We start from the raw sequence: 26,155 nt of genomic DNA on the forward strand, positions 1-26,155 counted from the left end.
TACTACCTTTATACTCTTCTAAGGATTCAGTCTATCCTGTCTATACCTAACAACAAATGCTTCCTTCTTTTTCTTAACCAAACCCTCAATTTCTCTCGTCATCTAGCATTGCCTATACCTACCAGCCTTTCATTTCACCCTAACAGGAATACTAGATTCTTGTTATCTCATTTCTGAAGGTTTCCCATTTTCCAGTCGTCCCTTTACCTGCAAACATCTGGCCCCAATCAGCTTTTGAACGTTCTTGCCTAATTCTGTCAAAATTGGCCTTTCTCCAATTTAGGACTTCAACTTTTAGATCTGGTCTATCCTTTTCCATCACTATTTTAAATCTAATGGAATTAGATTTAAAAAGTGTTCCCCCACTGACACCTCAGTCACCTGCCCTGCCTTATTTCCCAAGAGCAGGTCAGGTTTTGTACCTCTCGACCACATCCTGCCCCTCCACCCTCAAACCCCACCTCTCCAAGGACAAAACCCCCCCGTGCTCCCCTTCCACCCTACCAAACTTCGCATAGACCACATCATCCGAGGATATTTCAGCCACCTCCAAACGGACCCCACCACCAGGTATATATTTCCCTCCCCATCCATTTCTGCTTTCCGTAAAGACCGTTCCCTCTGTGACTACCTGGTCAGGTCCATGCCCCCCCATCCCCAACAACCCACCCTCCCTTCCTGGCACCCTCCCCTGCCACTGCAGGAATTGCAAAACCTGCGCCCACACCTCCATCCAAGTCCCCAAAAGAGCCTTTCACATCCATCAAGGTTTTACCTGCACACGTACCAATATCATTTATTGTATCCGTTGCTCCCGATTTGGTCTCCTCTACATTGGGGAGACTGGACGCCTCCTAGCACAGCGCTTTAGGGAACATCGCTGGGACACCCGCACCAACAAACCCCATCACCCTGTGGCCAACATTTCAACTTGCCCTTCCACTCTGCTGAGGTCATGCAGGTCCTGGGCCGCCTCCACCGCCGGTCCCTCACCACCCAACGGCTGGAGGAAGAATGCCTCATCTTCCGCCTCGGAACACTTCATCCCCGTGACATCAATGTGGATTTCACCAGTTTCCTCATTTCCCCTTCCCCCACCTCACCCCAGCTCCAACCTTCCAGCTCAGCACCGCCCTCATGATCTGTCCTACCTGCCTATCTTTGTTTCCACCTATCCGCTCTACCCTCCTCTCTGACCTATCACCTCCATCCCCAACCCCGTTCACCTATTGTACTCTATGCTACTTTCTCCCTACCCCCACCCCCCTCTCATTTATCTCTCCACTCTGCAGGCACCCTGCCTCTATTCCTGATGAAGGGCTTTTGCCCGAAACGTCAATTTTCCTGCTCGGATGCTGTCTGACCTGCTGTGCTTTTCCAGCACCACTCTAATCTAGACTCAAGTTTTGTACCTTCTCTAGCTGGTACATCCACATACTGAATCAGAAAATATTCTTTTACATACTTAACAAATTCCTCTCCATCTAAACCCATAACTCTGCACAGTCCCAGTCTATGTTTGGAAAGTTTAAATCCCTTAGCCATAACCATTCTATTATTCTTACAGATAGCTGAGATCTCCTTACAAGTTTGTTTCTCAATTTCCCTCTGACTATTAGGGGGTCCAAAAAGCAATCCCAATAAGGCGATCATCTCTTTCTTATTTCTCAGTTCAACCCAAATAACTTCCCTGGATGTATTTCCATCTTTTTATTTTTGTGTTATTGATTGTGAACTGAAATGCAAAATGTGTGTTTTAAAAACCTGAGGCTATTGGAAGGGATAGCCACGCTAAAGTGAGATACCAGTGTTAATTATAAGTGTGATTGCTCTTATTTGTTCAGTCAATATAGAAAGCTTATTTACAAATGAACTGGCACTGGGGTATGTACACTGTGGAATTTGACTGGCAGCAATAGACGGTTGGTCTGTGGAATGGCAGCCAGTTTTCAACTACAAAAGGCTTCTGCCTGCTATCAGCTGTGTGACTGGCTATCAAGTAGCCGAGCAGCTTCTGGGTGTAAATTGTATAGCCAGAATCCTTTGGATTTGTGGAAAGGGAAAATGGTATCCTATCTCCACAGTAACAATAAGTACCTAAAGCTTGAAGAAAGCCATTTTCTCTCACAAGTTGCTGTAAGTTGAAGCTTTTAACCAGTAAGTTGGGTAACATTTAAAATTTGGAAACTAGTGCCTCTGTAAGGAAGTGGAAAACATATGGAAAAGAAACTGATCAGACACGAAAACCTGATGAGAACAAAGATCATGCCAGTGAACTTTGTGGAAAGAGGCTATTAAACTGCCTTCTCATTTTTCCCTTCTTTCATTACACCAATTTTTATTTGTCTCTACACCTGTGTGGTGTAGAGTTAATGGAGTTTTATAAGTTGGGTTAGAATTTTAATTAGTCAGGTTATATGTTGACAGTTCATAGTTGTTTATAATAATCTACTTGTAGTAAGTTGTCATTATTCGTACAGAAAACTAGTCTGTGATTTGTTAACCTGAGTCCAAAAATACAACTAAATTTGGCAATTTTGCATACCTGTTTAAAATTTTCATCCCTTCTGAAAATTCTGGAAGCTTGATTTCCAGTGTGCTACTCTAGAGAGGTGTGACAGGCTTTAAACTTCAAGTCAGTAAAAGTGGTAATCACTTCACCAGGTAGTTTGTTGAATCAGAAATAGAAATTGTTGGAGAAACTCATCCGTGGGGCAGAAGTAGAGTTAACATTTGAGTCCGGTGCCGATTCTTTGGAATTGTCACCGAGAAGAACGAATAGTGATTGGCTTGAATTTTTGTATGAATGAAAGACAGATTAACTTCACGGGAGGAAACAAGATGGTTTTTGAGATGTAAAAAATGTATAAATAACTAATTGAAATAACTCTCCAGAGGCCGGTATCTCATCACCAAGCCACTCTTTATTTGCATGTGAGCAGACCTTGACATTAGCACAGCCTCATTAAGTGAGATATCAATGTGTTGGTATCTCTGACACTCTTTTTATGTCAGCCAGCGCTCCCTGATTGGGGCTGTTAATCTGGTCCAATAAAGGAACTCATTCTGAGGTACAGCTGGCTGACGTTGTTACATTTACTACATCCCTCCCCCTGTGAATCTGTGGACATAGGCCAGTCCTTTTTCTTGGAGAGTCTCCTGGGGCATTTTAACACTGAGCCATGATCCTCCAACTCACTGTCCAATATGGGAAGCATGTAACACATGGGAACTCGCCTCTTGCAGTAGGAGCATCTCAGTAGAATTTCATCTCTTTTTCTGGCAGCAAAAGCATCAAAGCAGTTACTTACATCCATCTCTGTTTCAGAGGACTTGACAAGCCCCATCATGATTATATATACCACTGTAAGGTCACCTCCACCTCTGACTCTCCAGGGAAAATAGACCTAGCTTCTTCAGCCTCTCCCCGTAATTCAAACCCTCCACCCCTGGCAATTTCTGCACCATTTCAAGTTTAACAACAGCATCTTGCCTATAGCAGGGAGACTGTGTGGAGTGGTCCTACAATCAAATAAAAACTGTGACAGCTTGATATCTAGCAAGGCTGTAGGCAGTTTCTTCAAGTCAGCCTTCAAAGTTTGAGCTACTCTTTCTGCCAAGTATGGAGTTGTCCTGATGTTGAATCTCGTTCAATTTTAAATAACCACATTCCTTGCTGGAAACAATGGCTCATTATCTGTGACCAACAAACTTAGCTTTTCTGTCACCCCAATGTTTGACGATTGGACTCCAGGCACATCAAACACTATGAGCAGGGATTTACAGTAACTAAGAACATTGACTATGTAGGTCCTTTCATGGGTTCGATGTGTAACAGAGTTCACGATTTACCCAGTCACTCCCACGGATGTGGGGGAGCTACTGGTAGTAAATGTTTTTCCTTGTTGACACATTTGGCCCCTGCCCAACAATGCAGCTATTTCTCTGTCCAAACCTGGCCACCAGATATAACTTCTTGCCAACACCTTCATCTGGATGACACTGGTCGAGTTTAGCCAGTATTTGATGCGACCTTGGTTTTGGACAATCTCTCTTGCTTTTATAATATGCTGTCCTCTATTGTGAGCAGGTCTCTCCGGTCCAACACATTTTCATTTCTAGTCATGATGGCCCTTTAGTTTTCCCCATCCCCACCAGTTGTTTTAGTTTTGAAAGGATGAGATATTTTTGTCTGAAGTCGGATATTGTTGGCTGTGACTGGGAGTGTTTCCAGAAAATAGAAGAGTCTATCTGCTAATGGGAGGCAGCACAATGCATCCACGCTTGCTTCTTGGCCTCTTGATGATATCTAACTTACAGTCGGCTGCTGAATGTGGTCCGAAGCTATGGGTGGCACTGCCTTGTCCTCTTCGAGTAGACCAAGCAGGGGTTTGTGGTCTATTGTTACCAAATATTTTTGTCCATAAAGCTATTGGTGGTACTTTCTGATTTAAATACAACCACCAATCTTGCTTTCTCTGTCTGGATCTGTTTAGGCTCTGTGTTAGCAGAAGTCCTGAATGCAGAAGCTATTGGGGGTACATCTCCTTTGGGTGATCAATGAGCTTATATCACACAGTGCTGTACAGGAGGGCTTTGCATGTCAACACTAGATCTTTCTTGTGATCATAATGTTACAACACCTTAGAGGATGATAGTTGGTTATTTATTTAATTGAAAGCTAGGGTTGTCTGTGCAGCCATTTCCAAGATTGACCTTTTTTTGGAGTTGCTGCAAAAGTGCCAGGATGGGTACCAGATTATATATGAACTTTCCATAATAATTTACTAGCCCAAGATGGGGGAGCCAGGGCACCGTTATTACCTTCACTTCATCTTCCAGTAGGTGTAAACCCGTCTTGTCGCCTCTGTACAGGGTATTCGCCTACAACGTGCATTTCGCCAATGTGATTTGGCTGTAACTTGATGGTGAATTGCAGAACAACTTTTGAAAATGAGAATTCCTGTTAGCTGTAATGCGATTCGAGTCCCAGTTACCTTAAGCCCACTCTGACTGTTTACTTCAAATCAAGCCAAAGACGTTGGATGATGGGGCAATTTCTTTTTGATGTTTTTGAGGATGTTTTTAGAAATTATTGTAGGATAAAAGATTTGGATTTCAAAGTTCTCCTCATTCTGGACAATGCACCAAACCACCCTCCCACCATTGTTGAGCTTTCTGAAACATCAAAGTTCTAAAATTCTACCTCTGAACACAACCTCTTCTCTTTCAACCCATGGACTAGGGTGCAATAGCAACATTTAAAATTTATAATTTAAGGCACACGTTCAGAAAGCTGATTGCAGCGACTGAAGGGGATAATAAGGAGAGAGTTCTTCCATTTTGGAAGAGCTTTTATATTAAGAATGCTATTGACATCATTGTGGAGGCCTGGGGTGATGTCAGTAAGGACTGTTTGCATGCAATTTGGCAGAAGTTTCTTCCAGATCTTTTTCATGACTTTAAAGGTATTGAACCACCAGAGGAGCTTCCAGCAATCAAAGCAAGTTGAATTTGAAATGGAGACTGATCTACAATGACTTGTTGCAGGGGAAATTGCAGTTCGAGATGAAGACAAATCCAGGATGCAGCACCACGAGAACATTCCACTCCTCTTTTTTTGTCTTCTATCCTGAGGGAAGTTGAGAAGCAGTTGCAGCTCTTAGAAGCCTGTGACTACTTTGCAGAATGCAGCAGGATAGCAGCTCATGGCATAAAGTCTTACTTGGCATACTATGAACAGCTTTGTCATGAAAGAAGAAAGATGGCAAAGCAGCAAAAACGAGATCCTTTTGTAAAGCCAATCCCCAAGAAACAGTCTGAGGCCAATGAACCACAGTCATCCACTTCTGGACTAAATATTTTCTTTCGTTGTAACCCTGCACCTGAAAGTAATGATGCTGGTTATGACCCTCAGCCCTGTCTTAATACAGTACTGTAACTCCTCAAATTCAGAAACCCCTTAAATGTAAAATTTATTGTATGATTTCATTAAAATATATGATTTGAAATATTTGCTTAGACTGTGCTATCATTTGTGTTAGGCTAATTGTTTCTGTTTTGATTTTTTGCTGAAATTTTTCATGGTTCACCCCGAATCCATTTATATAAATAATTTGGATGTGAACACAGGAAGTATAATTAGTAAGTGTGGTGCTGGAAAAGCACAGCAGGTTAGGCAGCATCTGAGGAACAGGGCCTGCTTTTCGGATGCTGTCTGACCTGCTGTGCTTTTCCAGCGCCACATTTTTTGACTCTGATCTCCAGCATCTGCAGTCCTCCACTTTCTCTTTGGTGTAGTTAGTAAGTTTGCAGATGACACCAAAACTAGAGGTGTAGTGGACAACAGAGAAGGTTAGTACAACAGACCAATGTGCCAAGGAGTGGCGCATAGATTTTAATTTTGATAAGTATGAGGTGCTGCACTTTGGAAAGACAAATCAGGGCAGAACATACACATTTAATGGGAAGGTCCTGGGAGTGTTGCTGAACAAAGAGACTTTGAAGTACAGGTTCATAGTTGAAATGGAGTCACAGGTAGGATAGTGAAGAAAGCATTTGGTAGCGTTCCTTTATTGATTCAGAGCATTGAGTATACGCATTGGGAGCTGATGTTGCAGCTGTACAGGACATTGGTTAGGCTACTTTTGGAATATTGTGTGCATTTCTGGTCTCTCTCCTATCAGATGGATGTTGTGAAACATGAAAGGGCTCAGAAAAGAATCAGAAGTATGGTGCCAGGGTTGGAGGGTTTAAACTACAGAGGGCTAAGGCCAAGTGCTGGCAAATGGGACTAGATTAGATTAGAATATCTGGTTGGCGTGGATGAGTTGGACTGAAGCGTCTGTTTCCTTGATGTACATCTGTATGACTCCAACCGTGTTTTTTTCTCATAGGCCCTGTTATTACTGTTGAGTGATTTTCTATAGCACGAACACACAGCTACTGCATTATAGTGGAACAGACTGCAGTCCAGATAGGTCAGTCGGTGAGCCTGGAACACCCATTTTCCTCTCTTAAGAAAAATGCCTTTGGACGATATCTAAATTTTCTAAGTGCTCCCTATTAGTTTTCTCTGCTGTACATCTCTATGACTGTATCGAGGGAAATGGCGACCTGAGGTAGACCTTGCAATATGTTCTCCATCATCTGCTGAAAAAATTAACAGGCTGAAGATACCACAAATAGTGGCCTCGTATATTAGTACAAGCACTTTTTGTTGCATACTTCTGGGAATCCTGGTCTTCATGCAATTGCAAGCAAGTGTGGCTCATGACCAGCCTCCTGCCAGCTTTACATATAAATCCTTTATCTGAATGATTGGGTATTTATCCAACTAAGAAAAGCAGTTTACCGTTTTGTGTAAAATCTCCGTAAAGGTAAACTGACCCGTTGGGCTTAAAGCAGTACAAATGGTGCTGTCCATTGTGCAAATTGGACTGGCTTGATTCCTTCACTTTCCAGCCAAGTGATTTCTACCTCTACCTTTTGTCTGAAAGGTAAGTTGTATTGTCTGGACCTTTCAGAATTACCTCTAGATCAACATGCTATGTGCCTTGGCTCCTCTGATAGTCCCTAGATTGTCCTGGAAGACTACTGGGTATTTAATTAGGACTTCACTCATCAGCCAATTTCAAATTGAAAAATGTTGAGCCAATCTAAGTGAATCTCTCTCAACCAATTTTGCCCTGTCAAGCTTGGGCCTGAGCCTTATATGACAATCACTGGTAAGTGAATCAGCTGATTTTCATAAGAGACTGGAACCAAAGTTGTAGCCTTAATCTACAAAGTTTCCCTGTATAGGTTCTCAGCCTGGCTGGGGTCTTGCACAAACTTAAATGCTGAAGTCCACAGCAAATTTTGTTAAAAGCTTGTTCTGCGATCACTGTTACGGCTGCACTAGTTATCAATGTCCATTAGAACTGGTTGACCATCTAAACTGACACTTATCTTGATTGGTTCTGATTTGAATGTTGCGAAGCATTTTAATTGTTTTAAACCAGATGTAGGTGAACTTTCTAGGGTATGACCTCTCCTGGATATTGACCTATGAGTTGGCTTATTCCCTTTAGGTTGAGTGGGAATGTTTTGCAACAAGTAGTGTCTTGCTGGCCAGGATTCTGAAGAAAGTTTTTTAACCATTTTAGTCCAGGCTTGGGTTTGTTTTGGAGTTTGCTGTAAGCTGACTGAGAATCCTTCTGTTCAGGATGGTTCATGAGTAAGACTATGCAATTGCCTCATTCAAGTAGGTGTTTCCCAAGCTCATTTGGACTGGTGAGATGTCCACTTCCATTTGAATACCTGCAACTTGGATGCTCCACTTGCTGCATTTTGCACTGATAAAGCCAATTATAGCAGCTGTTGAAAGTCCAGTTGGGCCTCAGTTAGCAGGCATCTTTATATTGTTACATAATTAATTCCTCATAGCAGGTGGACTCCAAGCATCGTATTAAGGGTTAAACCAAATTCCTGGACGACTTCTGTCAATTAGAAATCCTGATACAGATTCTCTGATTCTCGAATTGCTGAGTAAAAGCGATAGAATCTGAGTTAGAGGAGGCTTGGGATTGTAATGTTCCTTAACTATGTCAGTCACTTTTTGAAAGGGACTAGTATCTGGTACTTCAGGGAAAGTTGGGCTCCTAATGACAGAAAAACTGCAGCTCCATAGGCCGTCAGGGGAATTATTTGTTTTACATCTGCCACAAAGTTGTTTGCTGAAGGAGGTGGGTGGAATTGAATTCTTTGAACATAGTAGACCCAGTCCTCAATGGAGGACTTTAACAAAGCTGCCCAAACAAAGGCCTGATGTAAGAAATGCTCACCCCAATACAAAAATGATTGTTGAGAGTTGAGTTTCTTCAGGATTGTGCTTTACTCTTGTCATGGAGTCATAGAGATGTACAGCACTGAAACAGACCTTTGGACTAACCCGTTCTTGCTGATCAGATATCCTAAATTAATCTAAACCCATTTGCTAGCATTGGGCCCATGTCCCTCTAAACCCTTTCTATTCATGTTCCCATCCAGATGCCTTTTAAATGTTGGAATTGTACCAGCTGTCACCACTACTTCTGTCAGCTCATTCCATACATGTGCCACCCTTTACGTGAAAAAGTTGCCTCTTAGATCCCTTTTAAATCTTTCCCCTCTCACCCTAAACTGACACCCTCTAATTCTGGATTCCCCACCCCAGTGAAAAGACCTTGTCTATACCCTTCATGATTTTATAAACCTCTGTGAAGTCGCCCCTCAGCCTCTGATGATCCAGGAAAAACAACCTATTCAGCTTCTCCTTAAACTCAAATCCTCCAACCCTGGCAACATCCTTGTAAGTCTTAACTCGACAGAGGCTGGTATCCCATCATCAAGTTACCCTTTATTTACACATGAACAGTCCTTGATTATACTACAGGTTGTTCTGGTACAAGCACATGTGAATTGGCCATAGTACAAATTAGCTGTAGCATGATTGACCAATCGTGAACGCTGTTGGATAATGTGAACTTTCTACTGAATGGGCATAGCAATTTTCTATAGCGATCTATACAGTGTGATTTTCTACTGCAGTTTTCCACAGCGCCATTTTCTATAGTGCGAGGTTGTGGAGGAACGCAACTGTTACGTTATAACAGAATGCACTGTATTGCCTCATTCAGAGTCAAATACTAGAGTGTTACAGAGGACACAGGCGGGGAGTATTTTGTTTGGTTCATCGAATGCTGGATAACCCAGTTTAGCTGAGCATCGGGACCTTGTGATCTTGCTGGATAATCAGAAATTTGGATAATCAAATGCAGGATAATCGAAGTTCCTCAGTACTCGTTTTCCCAGATTAATAGAAATAATTAGGCACGGGGCCTCCACAATATATTTTTTAAGTCTTTATTGCAGAAGTGTCGCATTTACATGGATGGTACAACTACAAAGACGTGACTCCTTCATAGATGCTATAAGGCATGCTCCTGTCCGAGCATGGCTCACACTCTTATACTCTTGTGTTTTCTGTAGTTTGGTGTAACTGAATTGTTAACTTATATAGTAATGACACTTGAAACTGATCTGTGTTTAACCCCTGCTGTTCACTTCAGTGCTTCAACCATTTTCAAGGTCACACTTTAGTTAAAAATCACACAACACCAGCTTATAGTCCAACAGGTTTATTTGGAAGTACAAGCTATCGGGGGAATTATGCTCTTACTCTGCAAGTACCTGATGAAGGAGCAGTGCTCTGAAAGCTAATACTTCCAAATAAACATGTTGGACTATAACCTGCTGTTGTGATTTTTAACTTTGTCCACCCCAGTCCAACACCGGCATCTCCACATCATGGTTTCCCTCTATAATCAGTTACCCATTTAGTAATACAAAACCACTTCATGCCCTGTAAGTAGCTGTTAAGAACTCAACTCTGATCTAATTAAGTTCCATTATGTTTTTCCTGATCTGATTAGGTCCAATTTAACCCTTTTTTTGTTCTGTGGGCTTCCACTAAATCCCATAGTCAGTATCTTTGGCACTCACCCTTTTTAGATGTCAGCTAGATTGGATGAGCCCCAATCAGGGAACATGTATTCTATGATGTCCAGCTGACTGACCTTGTTATTATGTCTACAGTAACCATCAGATGGTCAGATGCAGATAAAGGCACATTTAGGTGACATTTAGGGGCAAAGCTTTTGCCAAAGAGACATTTCAAAGTTAATGTTTGAGTGAGACTGGATAGAAGAAAGCATTTGAAAGGAATATGTGGAATTTAAGATAGGAGATGAAAGAAAGGAAAAGTTTGATTTTCTGGAACATACCTAAATTCCACGTTTTCAATAGTGTAGTCCGTAAAGTGAGATCATCAGTGCCAATGTGGCTCTGTTACCTGGCTGTATAAACAGCGTTGTTCAACCCTTAGATGTATATACAATAAAATCTCTGTGGCAATAACTGAACAATGTGGAGAGTTGGAAAATGAAAATGCATTTGCTCAAGATGGCAAGTTCCTTTAATGGCAATTTTGCTCCAATGGAACGTTGATCCTGATATTGTCAGACAATAATTTCTGAAATATTGAATATCGAATATGTTCAATGGTGCTGATGATCACTTCCTGAATGCTGTTGAAGTTATTGATGATTAATTGTCACTTGTACGGTGTGAAGCGTTTCAACTGTCACCACAATCCAGCGCTACTCAGATATTCAAGAACAAAAAGACAAAGCTGAAAGGAAGTCTGTCTTCACTCTGCCACCTCCACCATGACTCCCAAGCCCTGAGCTGGCCGGCCTGCGACACCTTTGCTGTCACCACACTTTCAGCGCCATCTCTTTGTTTCTGGGACCATCCACCATGGAGCCGATGATGTTGGGTCCTGTGCTAGGCCCCTTACTTGACTCTCAACCAGGAGACTATGGCTCCACTGTTGCCTTACCGATAACCAGGAGATCTTTGCTCCGGGCCTGCTACAACCAGGACTCCCTGGCTCTGCCAACATGCTAGGCCACTCGCTCATCAAGAGTGCTACTCAATGATGTCATCACTTCTGTTGCCGACAAGAAGACAACAAAGAAAAAGGGCGACAAAAAGGGTAAGGTAAGAAGGGAGGAAGTGACCACCTGGAGTGAATTAGCAGTTTTCCAATCCTCCGGCACTTTTCCAGAATCTCAAGATTCTTGAAAGGTTACTACCAGTGCGCCAACTCACTGTAGCTAATTTTGCAAATACCTGGATGAATATCAATTTTCTTCTGTGGCTTGCTGTTTAAATTTTTGATAAAATGCCTGTGACGTACCTCATTGAAGTTGCTAGATAAATGCACATTCTTGTTCTAATCCTATCAAGTTTACTCCAACATTATTCATTGTTTTGTGGGCTATTTTAATTTGTAGAATCAAATCTTCAGCTTTGAGTGGAAATTGTGTGTTTGAAATTCTGATTGAGGAGTTGTATTTTATTAATGCAAAATACTTACGTGTCTTACATAGACTCAAAGCTTGCAGCACATTAAGTTGCCAAGAACAAGATCCACCTCAAGGAGGCAGTCTTGCATTGTTTTATCTTTGCACCAACTTCAGAGCAAGCTCATTGATATTAATAGTTGATTTTTTAATCACCGCTTTTCTAATGTTAAAAATCAAAGCTGCCCTTGTTGGCTAACTATTAAAATAATAAAATAACCATAGCTGTATCATTGTGCACTAAAGATTGTGTATGAAGTAATTTTACATTTCTGCCATTTGTGTTGTGTATTTTCATCAGTTTTTACCAGCAGTGATGACAAAAAGAGCTTTGATTCATTTGGCAACTTTAGCATAGTACTGTCCCAAGGTGTGTCACAGGATTAACAAAGTTTGACATTTGAGCCACATATTGTTTTAAGAAATTATCCTGAAACATTGAGAATACCTTATCCAGGTACCTTTTGCTCATCTGATGTTTCAAATCTAAATGTAGATGAAAATCCCACATGAGTATTGTTGTGCGTTTCTGACAAGGTCCCATTATTCATGCCTTTACATATCACCCAACTGTCTGGTTACTGTTGGGTGACCTGTACACCCCACTGACAAGTGACTTCCTGTCTTGAACATTTTTTGCTTCAATGAAAACAGGCACTATGTCTTGGTTTCTTGAACTTGGATCATCCTCTCCATGCTACTAATGCCATCCTTAATTAGAAAATCATCCCTCGACCTTTTTGTAGATCCCTGACCTTTGTAAATGCTATTACCCTTTAATATTTAGGTCGCATCAGAAAGAAAGTGAGATGTATAGTTTAGCAAGGGGATGGAGGTGATTCTGGAATTTAGGGTCCTGTCAATTGACAGCACAACTGTCAGTGGCGAAATGATTGAAATCAGGGTATTTAAGAGACCCAAAAAGGAAGAACACTGGTCTCCTGGTGGATTTTGGGTCTGGAGGAGAAATGGATGAAAGGGGCAATACTAAGAAAATAAGAAATTTAAGATAATGTGTTGCTAAATGAAAACAGTATAGGTCATTGAGCATACTGATGACGGATCAAGGGAACTTGGTAGAAATTAGGATATGATTGCAGTATTTTGAATGATCGCAACTTTCTGAAAGTTGAATGAAGGGATGCAAGCCAGAGAAGTGTAAGTGTCTGCATGTTAACCAAGGAATGGATGAGGGTTCAGCAGCAGGTGAGCGAGGACAGGAAGGAGTAACTGTCAGAGGTAGAAATAAGTGATTTCTGTGATGACATGAACATGTGGTCAGAAACTAATTATTGCATCAAAGCTGGCAGCAGTATTGCAAGCAGTTTCATTCCATAAGACCATAAGACATAGGAGTGGAAGTATGGCCATTCGGCCTATCGAATCCACTCTGCCATTTAATCATGGCTGATGGGCATTTCAACTCCACTTACCCGCACTCTCCCTGTAGCCCTTAGTTCCTTGCGAGATCAAGAATTTATCAATCTTTGCCTTGAAGACATGTAATGGCCTGGCCTCTGCTGCGCTCCGTGGCAATGATTTCCACAGGCCCACCATTCTCTGGTTGAAGAAATGTCTCCTCATTTCAGTTTTAAACTTATCTCCTCTAATTCTAAGGCTGTGTCCACGGGTCCTAGTCTCCCCGCCTAACGGAAACAAATTCCCAGCGTCTACCCTTTCTAAGCCATGCATTATCTTGTAAGTTTCTGTTAGATCTCCCCTCAACCTTCTCAACTCTGATGAATACAATCCCAGGATCCTCAGCCTGTCATCATATGTTAGGCCTACCATTCCGTGGGATCAGGGATCATCCGTGTGAATCTCCACTGGACACGCTTCAGTGCCAGTATGCCCTTCCTGAGATGTGGGGCCCAGAATTGGATACAGTATTCTAAATGGTGCCTAACTAGAGCTTTATAAAGTCTCAGAAGCACATTGCTGCTTTGATATCCAACCCTCTTGAGACATTTGCTTTCTTAACCATGGACTCAATCTGCAAGTTAACCTTTAGAGAATCCTGGACCAGCACTCCCAGATCCCTTTGTACTTCAGCTTTATTTTCTAAGTAATGAGAAAATTCATAATCCATGCCTGTATTCTTTTTTCCAAAGTGCAAGACCTCCCATTTGCTCACATTGGATTGCCTGTCTGCCTAACCTTGTAGCATCGGCGAACTTTGGCCAGAATGCCCCAAGTCCCTTCATCTAGATCATTAATATATTAAAGTCAACAGCTGTGATCCCAACACTGAACCCTGCGGGATCATACTTGTCACCCGCTGCCATTCTGAAAAAGAACCTTTTTATCCCAATTCTCTGCCTGCTGTCAGACAGTGAATTGTCAATCCATGCCAGTAGTTCACCTTGAACAACATGAGCTCTACCTTACTGAGCAGCCTCCTGTGAGGCAACAAATCAAAGGCTTTTTGGAAGTCTAAATAGATAATATCCACTGGGTTTCCCTGCTCTAAACTACTTGTTACCTCTTCAAAGAATTCTAACTGGTTTGTTACCCATGACCTCCCCTTACTAAATCCATGCTGACTTGTTCTAATCCGACCCTGCACTTCCAAGAATTTGAAATCTCCTCCTTAGTGATGGATTCTAGAATTTTACCTACAACTGAGCTCAACTCAGAGACCGACTAGAGGGAGGGCTGGAGTTGATGTGGACCTCGTAATACAGGCTACAGAGAATGGCTTTAATCCTCCCATAAGAAATCAAATGTGTAGTGTGTAAATTGAGAAAGCCAGTGGTGAAGAAAAGCTGGGAATTTGCACATATGGAAATTACACTTTTTGGTTGGTATCGCCAATGGGAAACTTTTGAAAAAGTGAGGGTAGACATGTTATTTAATTGTGTAGGAAAGATGCGATTACTGGTACTTATCTGTCTAGAGTATATGGATAGAAGTGAACCAATTAAGGGTTGTCCGATCAGCTGGATTGTGGAGTTAACTATTTCAGTAACAAAATAATTGTATACATTTGTTCCAGTGATACAATGTGTAACTTATGGCATTGTATCAATTGTGTGATGATGAGGATGTCAGTTCTTGTCTAGAAAAGTTTTTAGTTTATAGAATTTCTATGTTTGTCTAAGAAGTCTTCATTTAAAAGCTGAGAGGCTATGCTTTCAGTTTTGAGTGTATTCATGTAAGAAAAATTAGCAGTTTACAGGAAAGAATTTAGGTATTTAAAGATGACATGTAATTTCTCAGGATTTGATACTGTAAGTGGTGTTGGGAAATAGATGTAACTCTTAAAACACCCTGCAAAACACACTTCAGTCTGTGTACCATATCTCTAACTTAGCTTGATTTTTTTTTCTGATTATTGTGTAATAAACTTCTGTTGTTAAAGAAACCTTTGCAGCCTTGTACAACTATGTTCAGAGAATGATCATGTTATTGAACAAAAATGTGATCTGTGAAGCCAGATTTAATTGGACCGACTTGTCCGATTATACCATCAGCTGGGTTTATGACTATAGCTTAAAGTAAAGAAGGCAGGATTTACCTTTGCAGTTTAGTGATTATGATACAAGAAGTAGGATCAGAAATAACCTTTGGTTGAGTTTTTTTCACTATTTAATAAGTTTATGGTTAATTTTCAACTTCAAGTCTCCTTTCTTGAATGATTGCTTTATCCTTTGTTTCCCTCCAAATCCAAAAATGTATTAATCTTTGCCTTGAACATGCTTGCATTTCCACAGCCCTTCAGAGCAGAGTTATCCAAAGATTCCCAATCCTTTGAGCGAAGAAATTTCTGAACCAGTTTAAAATAGTCAATCCTATATCTTGAGATATGAATCCTAGTTCTTGACTCTCCAGCCAGGGCAGTGGCCTCTCAACATCTGCCTTGTCAACTCTCTCAGAATTCTGTATCTTTCAGTGAAATCCATTCCACTTGTTATAAACTCCAGAGTATTTTCGACTATTCTACACATTGCTTTCTAGGAAGAGAACCTCTCATCCAGGCATTGACTCTAGAACGGTGAGCTTCTGTGGGAATTTAGTTTTGTAAACTTTATTTCCTGTATCTACCGTTTCCTTTTGTTGAATTCATCATAAGCAAAAGGGCATTTGACAATTTCAGTTGGATGCATAAAGCTTTTTCTGCTTGTGTAGGAAGGGTAATTTTTTTGGCGTTATTACTTTATTTGACGTTATATTCAATAGCAGATTTGAAGCAGCTGATCAGATATTTTCAGCAGAAGGACAGTTTGGTCCTTTTATGCCTATGCAATTCACATGGGAGCTATATAATCCTAATGTCCACTTGGTTTTTCCTACCCCATTACTGAAAGAAACTGCTTTAATGCATTCATATGAAAGTCGTCTGGAAAGTCATTAAATGCTAATTGAAATGTTGTGCATTTTCTGCTTTCATTTCAATCAGTAACTTCTGTCACATCTGTGTATTCATTCGTAACACTTACTTCCATTGTTTTTTGTTCTTATTTCTTGTGCATCCTTCTCCTCCCTCTCCTGTGCTCACTATTTTTGCTCTGTTTATCTCTTCCTAACCCTTGAATTCACTATTTTAATCCTTTCTCTCTCCCATTCCTACAAAATGCCTTTCTCCTCTTTGCAGCCAAGGATGAAGTCTCAGATTAGCTCTAATCTCATTAAATGAGATAGCAGGCTTGATGTGACGAAAGGTATCATTATCAGTGCAATCAAACAGCACTTGCTTTGCAATAACTTACTCGCTGATGCTCAGTCTTTGGATTCTGCCTGACCCCATCACAGTATTGTTTCAAACATGGACAAAATACTAAATTCCAGATGTGAGATGTGAGGTGTCAGTGACTAACCTTGACATCAAGGCTGCATTTGACAAAGTGGCATCAAGGAGCCTTACAAAAGCCCTAGCAAAACTAGAGTCAGTGGGAATCAAGGGGCAAACACTCCACTGGTTGAAGTGGATGATTGTTGTAATAGTTGGGAGGTTAGTCATCTGAGCTCCAGGGCATCTCTACAAGAGTACCTTGGGTAGTGTCCTCAGCCCAATCATTAGCTGCTTCATCAATATTTTCCCTCCTTCATAACATTGAAAATGAGGGATATTCACTGTTGACTGATAATATTCAACACCATTTGTGAGTCCTCATTTACTAAAGCAGTTCACGTCCACATGCAGCAAGACTTGGCAATATTCAGGTTTGAGCTTACAAGCGGTAATTAACATTCATGCGTGGCAGTGTTTATTTCCAGTGAAAGAGAATCTAACCATGGTCTCTTGATATTCAGTGGCATTACCATCACTGAATCTCCCAGTATTAACATCCTGGGGGTTGCCATTGACCAGAAACTGAACTGGACTAGCCATGTATTTGCTGTCTACAAAAGCAGGTCAGAGGCTAGGAACTTGGCAGCAAGTAATTCATCATCTGAGTCCCAAAGTGTGCCCATCATCTGCAAGATTCAAGTCAAGATTACATTACATTACATTACATTACATTACAGTGTGGAAACAGGCCTTTCGGCCCAACAAGTCCACACCGATCCGCCGAAGCGCAACCCACCCATATCCCTACATTTACCCCTTACCTAACACTACGGGTCAAGATTAAGATGAAATGTTCCCAGCTTGCCTGTTTGTTTATTGTTTGACATTGTCCAGGGTAAAGTAACCATATCTAAAAACATTGTTTTCTCCACCACTTAAGCACAGCAGCAGCAATTTGTACCATCTACAAAATGCTTAGCAGAAATTCACTAAGGCTTCTTAGAACTTTCCAAACCCATGGGCAATGCCATCTAAAATGATGAGGGTAGCATAGACATGCACCTCCAAGTTCCCCTTCAAGCCTCTCACCATCCTGACTTAGAAAGAAATAAGTTACCATTCCTTCAGTGTTGCTGAGTCAAAATCCTGGAATTCTCTTTTTATAATGGATTTGTGGGTGTGTCTACTCCAAGTGGACTGCAATAGTTTAACTGGATGGGCAATAAATCTTGGCCCAGCTAGTGACATGCACAGTTGTGAATGAACAAAAGTAAACAGGTTTGGTGTTCAAATCCTCCTGTATCTTGTATTTTGTTTTCTCTTTTATTTCTCTTGCAGCATTTTCTCTGGTCCCTTTTACTTGCCAGTGCTGCATTAAACATTCCATTGATCATTGTTTCTCAGTTATTCAGTCACTTTGATGCCTTGCACCTTAACGTGATTTCCCAATGTAAAAGTATCTTAATCTTGTGTTTCTTAGCCTCAGTTGAAATGTTGGAGATTTAAGTGGAGTAGTCAGTTAAATAATAAATTGCAGATAGATGTGTTTTCTTGTACGAGCCTTCAAATCCAAATACCGCTTGTAATTACATCAGAAGGAAGACGTTTTGTTTTTTCCTAAGTGGGCACATACATTTCCTATTTATTTGGAATGTGAATGCCATTAATTTGGTCTTTGGAATTTTGAGAGACATGAGTCAGAAATATCAAAGTAACTATTCAACAGTTGTTTGCAGTATTGAAGGCGACGGGGTTACAATAAGAATGTCTTTGTGACCCAATTCATAAGTGTTTTGTCATACTCTACAGACTGGAATTAATACTTTAGCTCAAAATGTCTCTGTCTGTCTGCCTGCCTGTCTCTCTCTGTCTGTGTCTCAACATCCAGACCTTTTTCACTCATCTATTAGTTATTTGATAAATTTACACCTTGACAGAATTGGTCAGAATTTTGGATTAATTCAAGCTGCTGTTTGTTCAGATTTTACTGAACATTCTACCGAAGTAGCTTTCTGTAATTTAAATTGGATTACAATGCTACCTGTTCAAATCAGAAAGTGAAATAAAATATTTGCAGATTCTGAAGACTACTTGTCTTCAGCATGTGTGTATAGATTAGAATCACTACAGCGTGGAAACAAGGTTCTTCGGCCCAACAAGTCCACACCGACCCTCCGAAGAGCAACCCACCCAGACCCATTCCCCTACACCTAACACTGTGGACAATTTAGCATGGTCAATTCACCTACCCTGCACATCTTTGGATCTCCGGAGTACCCGGAGGAAACCCACGCAGACACAGGGAGAATGTGCAAACTCCACACAGACAGTTGCACGAGGCGGGAATTGAACCCAGGTCCCTGGTGCTATGAGACAGCAGTGCTAACCACTGAGCCACCATTCCGCCCCCTAATGTGTGAAGCATCCATGTATTTGAGTGCACTTTGAATGTTCTATGTTAGTAATATGTTTATGCCATGATCACTTTCTGCTTGTGATGTTCCAGTCTCACTTTTGAAGCCAAGTGAAAATACAAAAGAAAACCCTGACTGAAAATGTGCTTCTGTAAATGAAAAATCACTTGTGAACGTGATATAAGAAGGGACTGACAAGATTGTAACCCATTAAATTTTTGAAGAACTCCTTATCAAATGGGCAAGCAAAGCTACAAGTAACATTGAGATGTATGCTTAAAACCTGTTGCAAAGAATAAATAGACTCGGTGGTTGGTGGGTGGATTTCTCAAAAGTTGTCATGTTGAGACCTGTTTGCCTTTTGAGTTGTAGAGTCATATAGTATGGAAACAGGCCCTTTGGTCCAATCATGTCGGCCTTAATCCCAAACTAAATAAGTCCCATCTGTACTTGGCCCATATCCCTCCAAACATTTTTTATTCATGTACTTGTTCAATTGTCTTTTAAATGTTGTAACTGTACCCAAATCTTCCACTTCCTCTGAAAGCTCATGTAAGCTCATTCCACACATGGACCACTCTGTTGTAAAAAAAATTACTCCTCATGTCTTTTGTGAATCTTTCGCCTGTCACCTTAAAAATATGTCCGCAGTCTTGAAATCCCCCTTGGGAAAAGACACCTGTCATTTACTTAATCTATGCCCTTTATCATTTTATAAAACATGGGAATTAGTTGGGTTCTATATCCTTACAGAATTAGTTGCCCATTTTTGCCAGTTGCTTGTTTTACAATTATATCTTGGTTTGGGCATGAATTTCACTGGCTTACTGTTGTCAACTCTTGATTTCTTTTGAGAATATCATAAGCAAACTATCTGTCCCAAAGCATTTGAGCTACATGTAGGAACTCAAATAGCTTTTGCAGGCACAAAATTTCACATCCTTTCACTTGGGATAAAATAGATAGAGTTTATTAGATTTTTAATCTTTTTTTCAGATGTTTTAGTGAGGACTTGGAGATTTCAACATTTTATTATTCCCTTCAGCAATGCATCAGTCAAACTTTTTTCCCTTTTATCTAAATATGGAATTAATCATGTAATTGTAACTTTTATGTAAGTCACCACAGTGTTTCATTTTATGACTATAACTTGCTTAACTTGTAATTTTTTGGAAAGTGTTGAGGAAAGAATCTGCTGGGAGTTTTTCATGAGGCATCTTCTGTCACCTGACTCGCCATTTACATCCTGTGTCTTATGAGACGTGGCAACCAAGCTGATGGTACATGGAGCCAGTCCAGTGGAGGAGTGTAGTGAGAAAAAGTAGCAACCAACAATATCCTCATTTGTGTAATTGGAAGGATGGGTATGGAACTACTTAAATCAGGAACCACCAGTACGAAGTACAACTTATGAAATTCTGTACTTACGGACATGATTCCATATAGGGGAATGTATTTATATTTATACTTATTCCATTAAGTACCTAACCCAACATTTCCTGTATTTTGGAGCAGCTACTTTATATTGTCCAATTTATTTTCTGACTTGTGTGCAAATCAACTTGTGAACGCAGTTGAGAGCATAACCCGTTCACCACCCTGGGACTGCCTGTAGTTGGCAGTATTCTCTGTGCTTTCAGCTTTTGCCCATACTTGTTTTGAAAGAAAGCTGTAGTATTCAAACAACTTAAACTAGTGATATCTTGACATTTGTTTGCTTTTGTAAACTATTCAATTTTGTTGGCTTGACATTATTGTCTCTTTCTTGTACAGAAACTTAAATTTTATCCTCAGACATCCAGCCAAGCACCCACACCGATCTTCTCCTGCAAATTTCATCCATGCCTTCATTATTTCGAGACTTATCTATCCTAAAGTACTTCTGGTTGGCTGCCCCTTCCAAGATGCATCATAAACGTTGTTCATCCAAAATTCTGCCCAAGCCATAACTCACCAAATTCGTTTCGCCCATCAGCACCTGCCATATATACCAGCTCCAAGTGATGCAGAGCTTTGGTTTTAAAAATCCTCATCCTTGTTTTCATATTCCTCCATGACTTCACCTTCCTTTGCAATTTGTTATCCCATTTAACTTCATAATTCTCAGATATCTGTTTTTATGTCATTCTGACACCTTGAATATTTCTTAAGCTTTGGAATTTTCTGTCTAACCTCCTCCAATTCACTTTCCTCCCCAGACTCCTCCAACTCACTCTCAATCCTCCTGACATTGCTTCTTAAAATCTGTCTATTTGATAAAGATTCCCTCGGATGATCCGCTGCGTACTTCCAGCACTTTCTGTTTCAATTTCAGAATCCAGCATTTGTAGTATTTTGCTTTTGTTTCAGATTTGGTAGTTTTATTTACCTTCCTATGTGTGGTTCTCCAAGCTAATGTGGAGTTCAGGTTATTAACCTTCCATCAAAGTTTGGAATAAGATCATTTGTGTTCCTTTTACAGATCATATGCATTCAGTTCTTTGGATTGTATCAGATCATCTGAAGGAATGGTTCAGTTTTCCTGAGCGGTTATTCTTGTTCTTGAATATTTGAGACAAGGGCATTCATCTTAGTATCTTTTGTCTCAATGATATCTAAACCAGCTCTCTTCATGTTGCCTGACAGGAAAAACACCGTCACATTTTCAAGACTCCATCAGAGCTGATGAGATAACTGAATCAATTATCAAACAGGAAGCAATATTTGGAAGGCATTATTTTCTGTGGTACAGGATACCATTCCTACACCATATGCCCTTAATGGAGAAATAAAGCTTAGCCAAAAAATAACTGCAGATGCTGGAATCCAGGGTAGACAAGCAGGAGGTTGGAAGAACACTGCAAGCCAGGCAGCATCAAGAAGTGGAGAAATTAATGTTTTGGTGTAACTCTTCATCAGACCTCTAGGGAGGGATGGCATACAGGAAGAAACATTTCTAAAGAGTGCTTGCATCATTCAGTGCCAAATGGACATTGGATGCTCCTTGGAGTGTCCTGTCAACGCTTGTCATGTCTTAGTTTGGTGTACTACTAAGGTCTTGAAATTAAAATCACTTACAACATTTTCTTCGAGCAATATACTTGGGCAATCTTTTGACAGTTTTAAATACTCTTTCTCCTTGTGAAATGTTCATTTGCAAGAGTACATGATTCCAAAAAGAAACCCCTTTTTCATTAATATTGAGAACTATATTTTGCTGAGTATATTTTCAATGACTCCCGTCAAATCAGCTGGGAATTTAGCAGCAACTTCTGTACCAGCACTACTTTGATCCCTTGTGGGGTGTGGACATCACTGGCTGGCCAGTATTTATTGCCTGTCCCTAGTTGCTCTTGAGAAGGTGGTGGTGAGCTGCCTTCTTGAACTATACCAGTCCATATGCTGTAGATAGATCATAATGCCATTAGGGAGAGAATTCCAGGATTTTGACCCTTTAACAGTGAAGCAATGGTGATAGATTTCCAAGTCAGGCTGGTGAGCCTCTTTGAGGGGAACATGCAGGTAATGGTGTTGCAGCCAGTTTAAAATTGTGTGCAAATTAGTATTTGTCTTGAAACTGTTGACGAATCCACAACTAATGCACAAATTTTCTGTAAACTGGTAGTCTGCTATAAGATCTTATGCAGGCTTCTGGCGTGTTTTGATTTTGATTTTGGTGTTTGATCCAGACTGTATGTCGATCTTGCTGCTTCTCGACTACTCATTCTGCCAGTTCTTAAATAATAAGCATTCCGCTTAACCTTTTCAGCATTACCATGGATTGTTCTCACTGTTGTGGAGCTAGCCCAGCCACTAGCAATGTAGATTACTTACTTCCTCCATTTCAAAGCATCCTAAAAATATCCAGTTCCACTGTGAAACTAATAGCTCTTTCTTGATCTCAGCTATCACTTTCCCTTTTTGTTTCTGGCTGATGTTTAGAAGAGATTACTACACAAGTCTAAGAAAGGAATTTAAAATGGCTCCTCTGCCTCATTTGTTCTCCCTGTGTTTAAGCATGTTGTATCTGCCTCATCTGCTCACATTAGATTTCAAATAGCACCTTTGCCTCACCTTTTCTCTTAAATGGCTCCTTACTTGGATGTAGAAGAAGAAGCAGTCCACCCTCAAAATATGTATGTGTGAGCAAAGTTTGAAAGGGTGGGATCTAATGTTGATGTACTGTTGTGAACATGGAAGCAACATTGAAAGTTTAAAAAAAATTCTAACTGAACAATGTCAAACAAGGACACTGATGCAGCATTTCCATAGCTAGGTTCACCATAATATTGATGACACACATTTCTCCTCTGGTGTACACACATGCTAGAGGCCAGTGACCAGCAGTGTGCTGCAATCATTGTTGTCATTTACATAAATGATTTGGATGAGAATATAGCTTGGTTAGTAAGTTTGCAGGTGATACCAAAATTAGTGGTATAATGGACAGCAAAGAAAGTTATCCAAGAGTACAGTGGGATATTGATCAGCTGATGCTATGAAATGTTGTGTCACAGCTAAAATACACTGAAAAGCTTATTAATTTCCCCTCTATATGGTATCTTGACATATTTGGAGGAGAAATAGGTTTACTGTTGGAATAGCTGTTCCACTGAAAGCAATTGGTGACTTAATGCTGCCTACCATCCAGTCATACAAGACTGTGGTTTTGAACATGAGCAAATACTGTTTATAGTAAATATTTTTAATGCATGTGAGAATATTCTACTGTAATGTTGTGCTTGAGTGTAAAATTCATTCCTGAATTTATCTTGATCAATTCTGACTTCAACAGAAAGACACTTGTCAGGATCTTAGCATTAAAATTTGAACAGTTGTGACTCTGCATGGAAAGATTGATTATTCTGCTGCCTTTTCACTTTGTGGACAGTAGTGTTTGGAGGCAATTAGTGTAACCCCAGTATTCTTGTATGAAATACTTGAAGCAACAAATTAGTTGGCTGTTCTGGCACCTCTCCTCTTTGATTTTTGTAAATGACTTGGATGAGGGAGTGAAAGAGTGGGGTAGCAAGTTTGCCGATGACATGAAGGTTGGTGGAGTTGTGGATAACTTAGAGGGCTGTTGTAGGTTGCAACGGGCTATTGACAGAATGCAGAGCTGGGCTGAGAAGTGGCTGATGAACTTCAACCTGGAAAAGTGTGAAGTGGTTCATTGCGGAACTTTTGTCCTTTAAAGTGCAGAGAGATGTAGAAAAGTTTGAAGAATTTGTAAGACCCAGAAAGTGACTAAGAACAGAGTGGCCCACCAAATCTGCGAACTCCAAGATGGCTTTAGTAATTGAACAAATTTTTCCATTCTCCTCCACCAGTAGTTCTTTCCAACATTACCTTAATTCTGAAATCCTTATATGTGAATTCCTTTATTTCTGCCAAATTATATTGCTTGCTCAATAAATACTTAGCAAACTACTGTTCCACCAGAAATATGATTTTTGGAGAAAAAGTATTTACAAGAACAAAAATCAATCCAAATGCTAATGAAAATTACGAGTTATAAAAGAACAGAGTTGGATGTCAATGGAATTTATTGCTCATCTTTGACATTGTTTAAGAGATAGCAATTGACCTTCACAAACTGCTGCTCTCCATGTGGCAAAGAAATTTTCATGGTATTGATCTGGCTGTAATGAGGGAATGGCAATGATTTCAGGGTGGTATGTGATGCCAAGAGGAGTTTGGAGGTGATGGTCTTCCTATTTACATGCTGTGCTTGCCTTTCTAGCTAACTAAAGTTGTAAGCTTGAAAGATATTGTCAAAAAGTCTTGGCTGATTACTGAGATGCGAAAGTATTTGTAAGGAAGGGAAGATGAAAATTAATCTTTTTTCCTGAAGGTCTTTCTTTGGACTTAGATTATATTAGATTACTTAGTGTGGAAACAGGCCCTTTGGCCCAACCAGTCCACACTGACCCGCCGAAGCGTAACCCACCCAGACCCATTCCCTTACATTTACCCCTTCACCTAACACTACGGGCAACTTAGCATGGCCAATTCACCTAACCTGCATATTTTTGGATTGTGGGAGGAAACCGGAGCACCCGGACTTCATTGTAAAGTCAAAAATAGGATATGAAGAAGCTCTCATTGTGAGATTAATTGGTTAACTATGGTACTGACTGGGACAGATTTATTTTAGGTAATAAGTAATAATTTGTAGGTTCAAAGTTTTTCTTTGTTACACGGGATAGTGCTGGAGAGTGGAATTAGTTGGGTAGTGTTTGGGAGCTGAGTACGGACATGATGGGTCACATGCTGCCTTCTGTACTGTAAAATTCTAATTCTAGCCAAAACAATTTTTGCAGAGATTAAACAGATCTTTTTCCCCCCCCCACCATAGTTCATTCAAACTTCATTAACAATGTATCATGTCTTGAGGTGCGGCAACATTTGATTCACTGTGATCAACTTAATAGAAAATCTATTGGTCATTGCCATGGTTAAAGTTATCTTTCTGCTGCCAATAATTATTAGTTGAATGTTTTGGCAGGCCGATGAAGTCATAGGTAACAAATAGCAGGTTTAATAGTAGATATAGTGGAACTAAAAGGACTAAAACTTTATTGAACTTGATTATAATTAGTGGTAGTTTTAGGATCTCTTTCCATAGTAAGTAATAGCATGGTGATGTATTTTCAGTAACGTTTTTGCCTTTTGCCTTCAGGCTCCGTTGAAGGGTCGGGGAAGATAATTCAGCGTTTTCCACAAAAAGACTGGGATGATGCACCGTTTCCACAGGGAATAGAATTGGTAAGTACATTACCACTTTGCATTTCATAATAATCCTTAGGTTTTTTTACAGTCTGTAGCTTTCATGGGGCCAACATATTCAGCTATCTTGCAACGTATATAATACTTTGATGAAGGATGTTGCATGTTGGGGTTCTGATTTGATTGGAGAGTGTGAGCATTGTTTAATGTTATACTATAAATTATTGATTCCGAATTGTGTCCCTGCTTTCATTAGAACTGATCTGCTTTATAAATACACCACACTAACATGCCGAATTCTATATTTTTTATGTAAATAATCACCAAATATCAATGAGGACAGTAAGATACGC

At 40.3% G+C, this 26,155-nt stretch overlaps 1 protein-coding gene across 1 annotated transcript in view; it reads left to right on the plus strand.

The window, feature by feature from the left end:
* sbf2 (SET binding factor 2) overlaps positions 1–26,155 on the plus strand; it is a 568,047-nt gene that overhangs the window by 53,965 nt on the left and 487,927 nt on the right. The window contains 1 exon segment of the mRNA XM_072592265.1: positions 25,756–25,841. Within this exon segment, the coding sequence (XP_072448366.1) occupies positions 25,756–25,841 (86 nt within the window).

The sequence above is a fragment of the Chiloscyllium punctatum genome, chromosome 22, assembly GCF_047496795.1.
Source record: "Chiloscyllium punctatum isolate Juve2018m chromosome 22, sChiPun1.3, whole genome shotgun sequence".
Classification (NCBI taxonomy): Eukaryota; Metazoa; Chordata; class Chondrichthyes; order Orectolobiformes; family Hemiscylliidae; genus Chiloscyllium; species Chiloscyllium punctatum.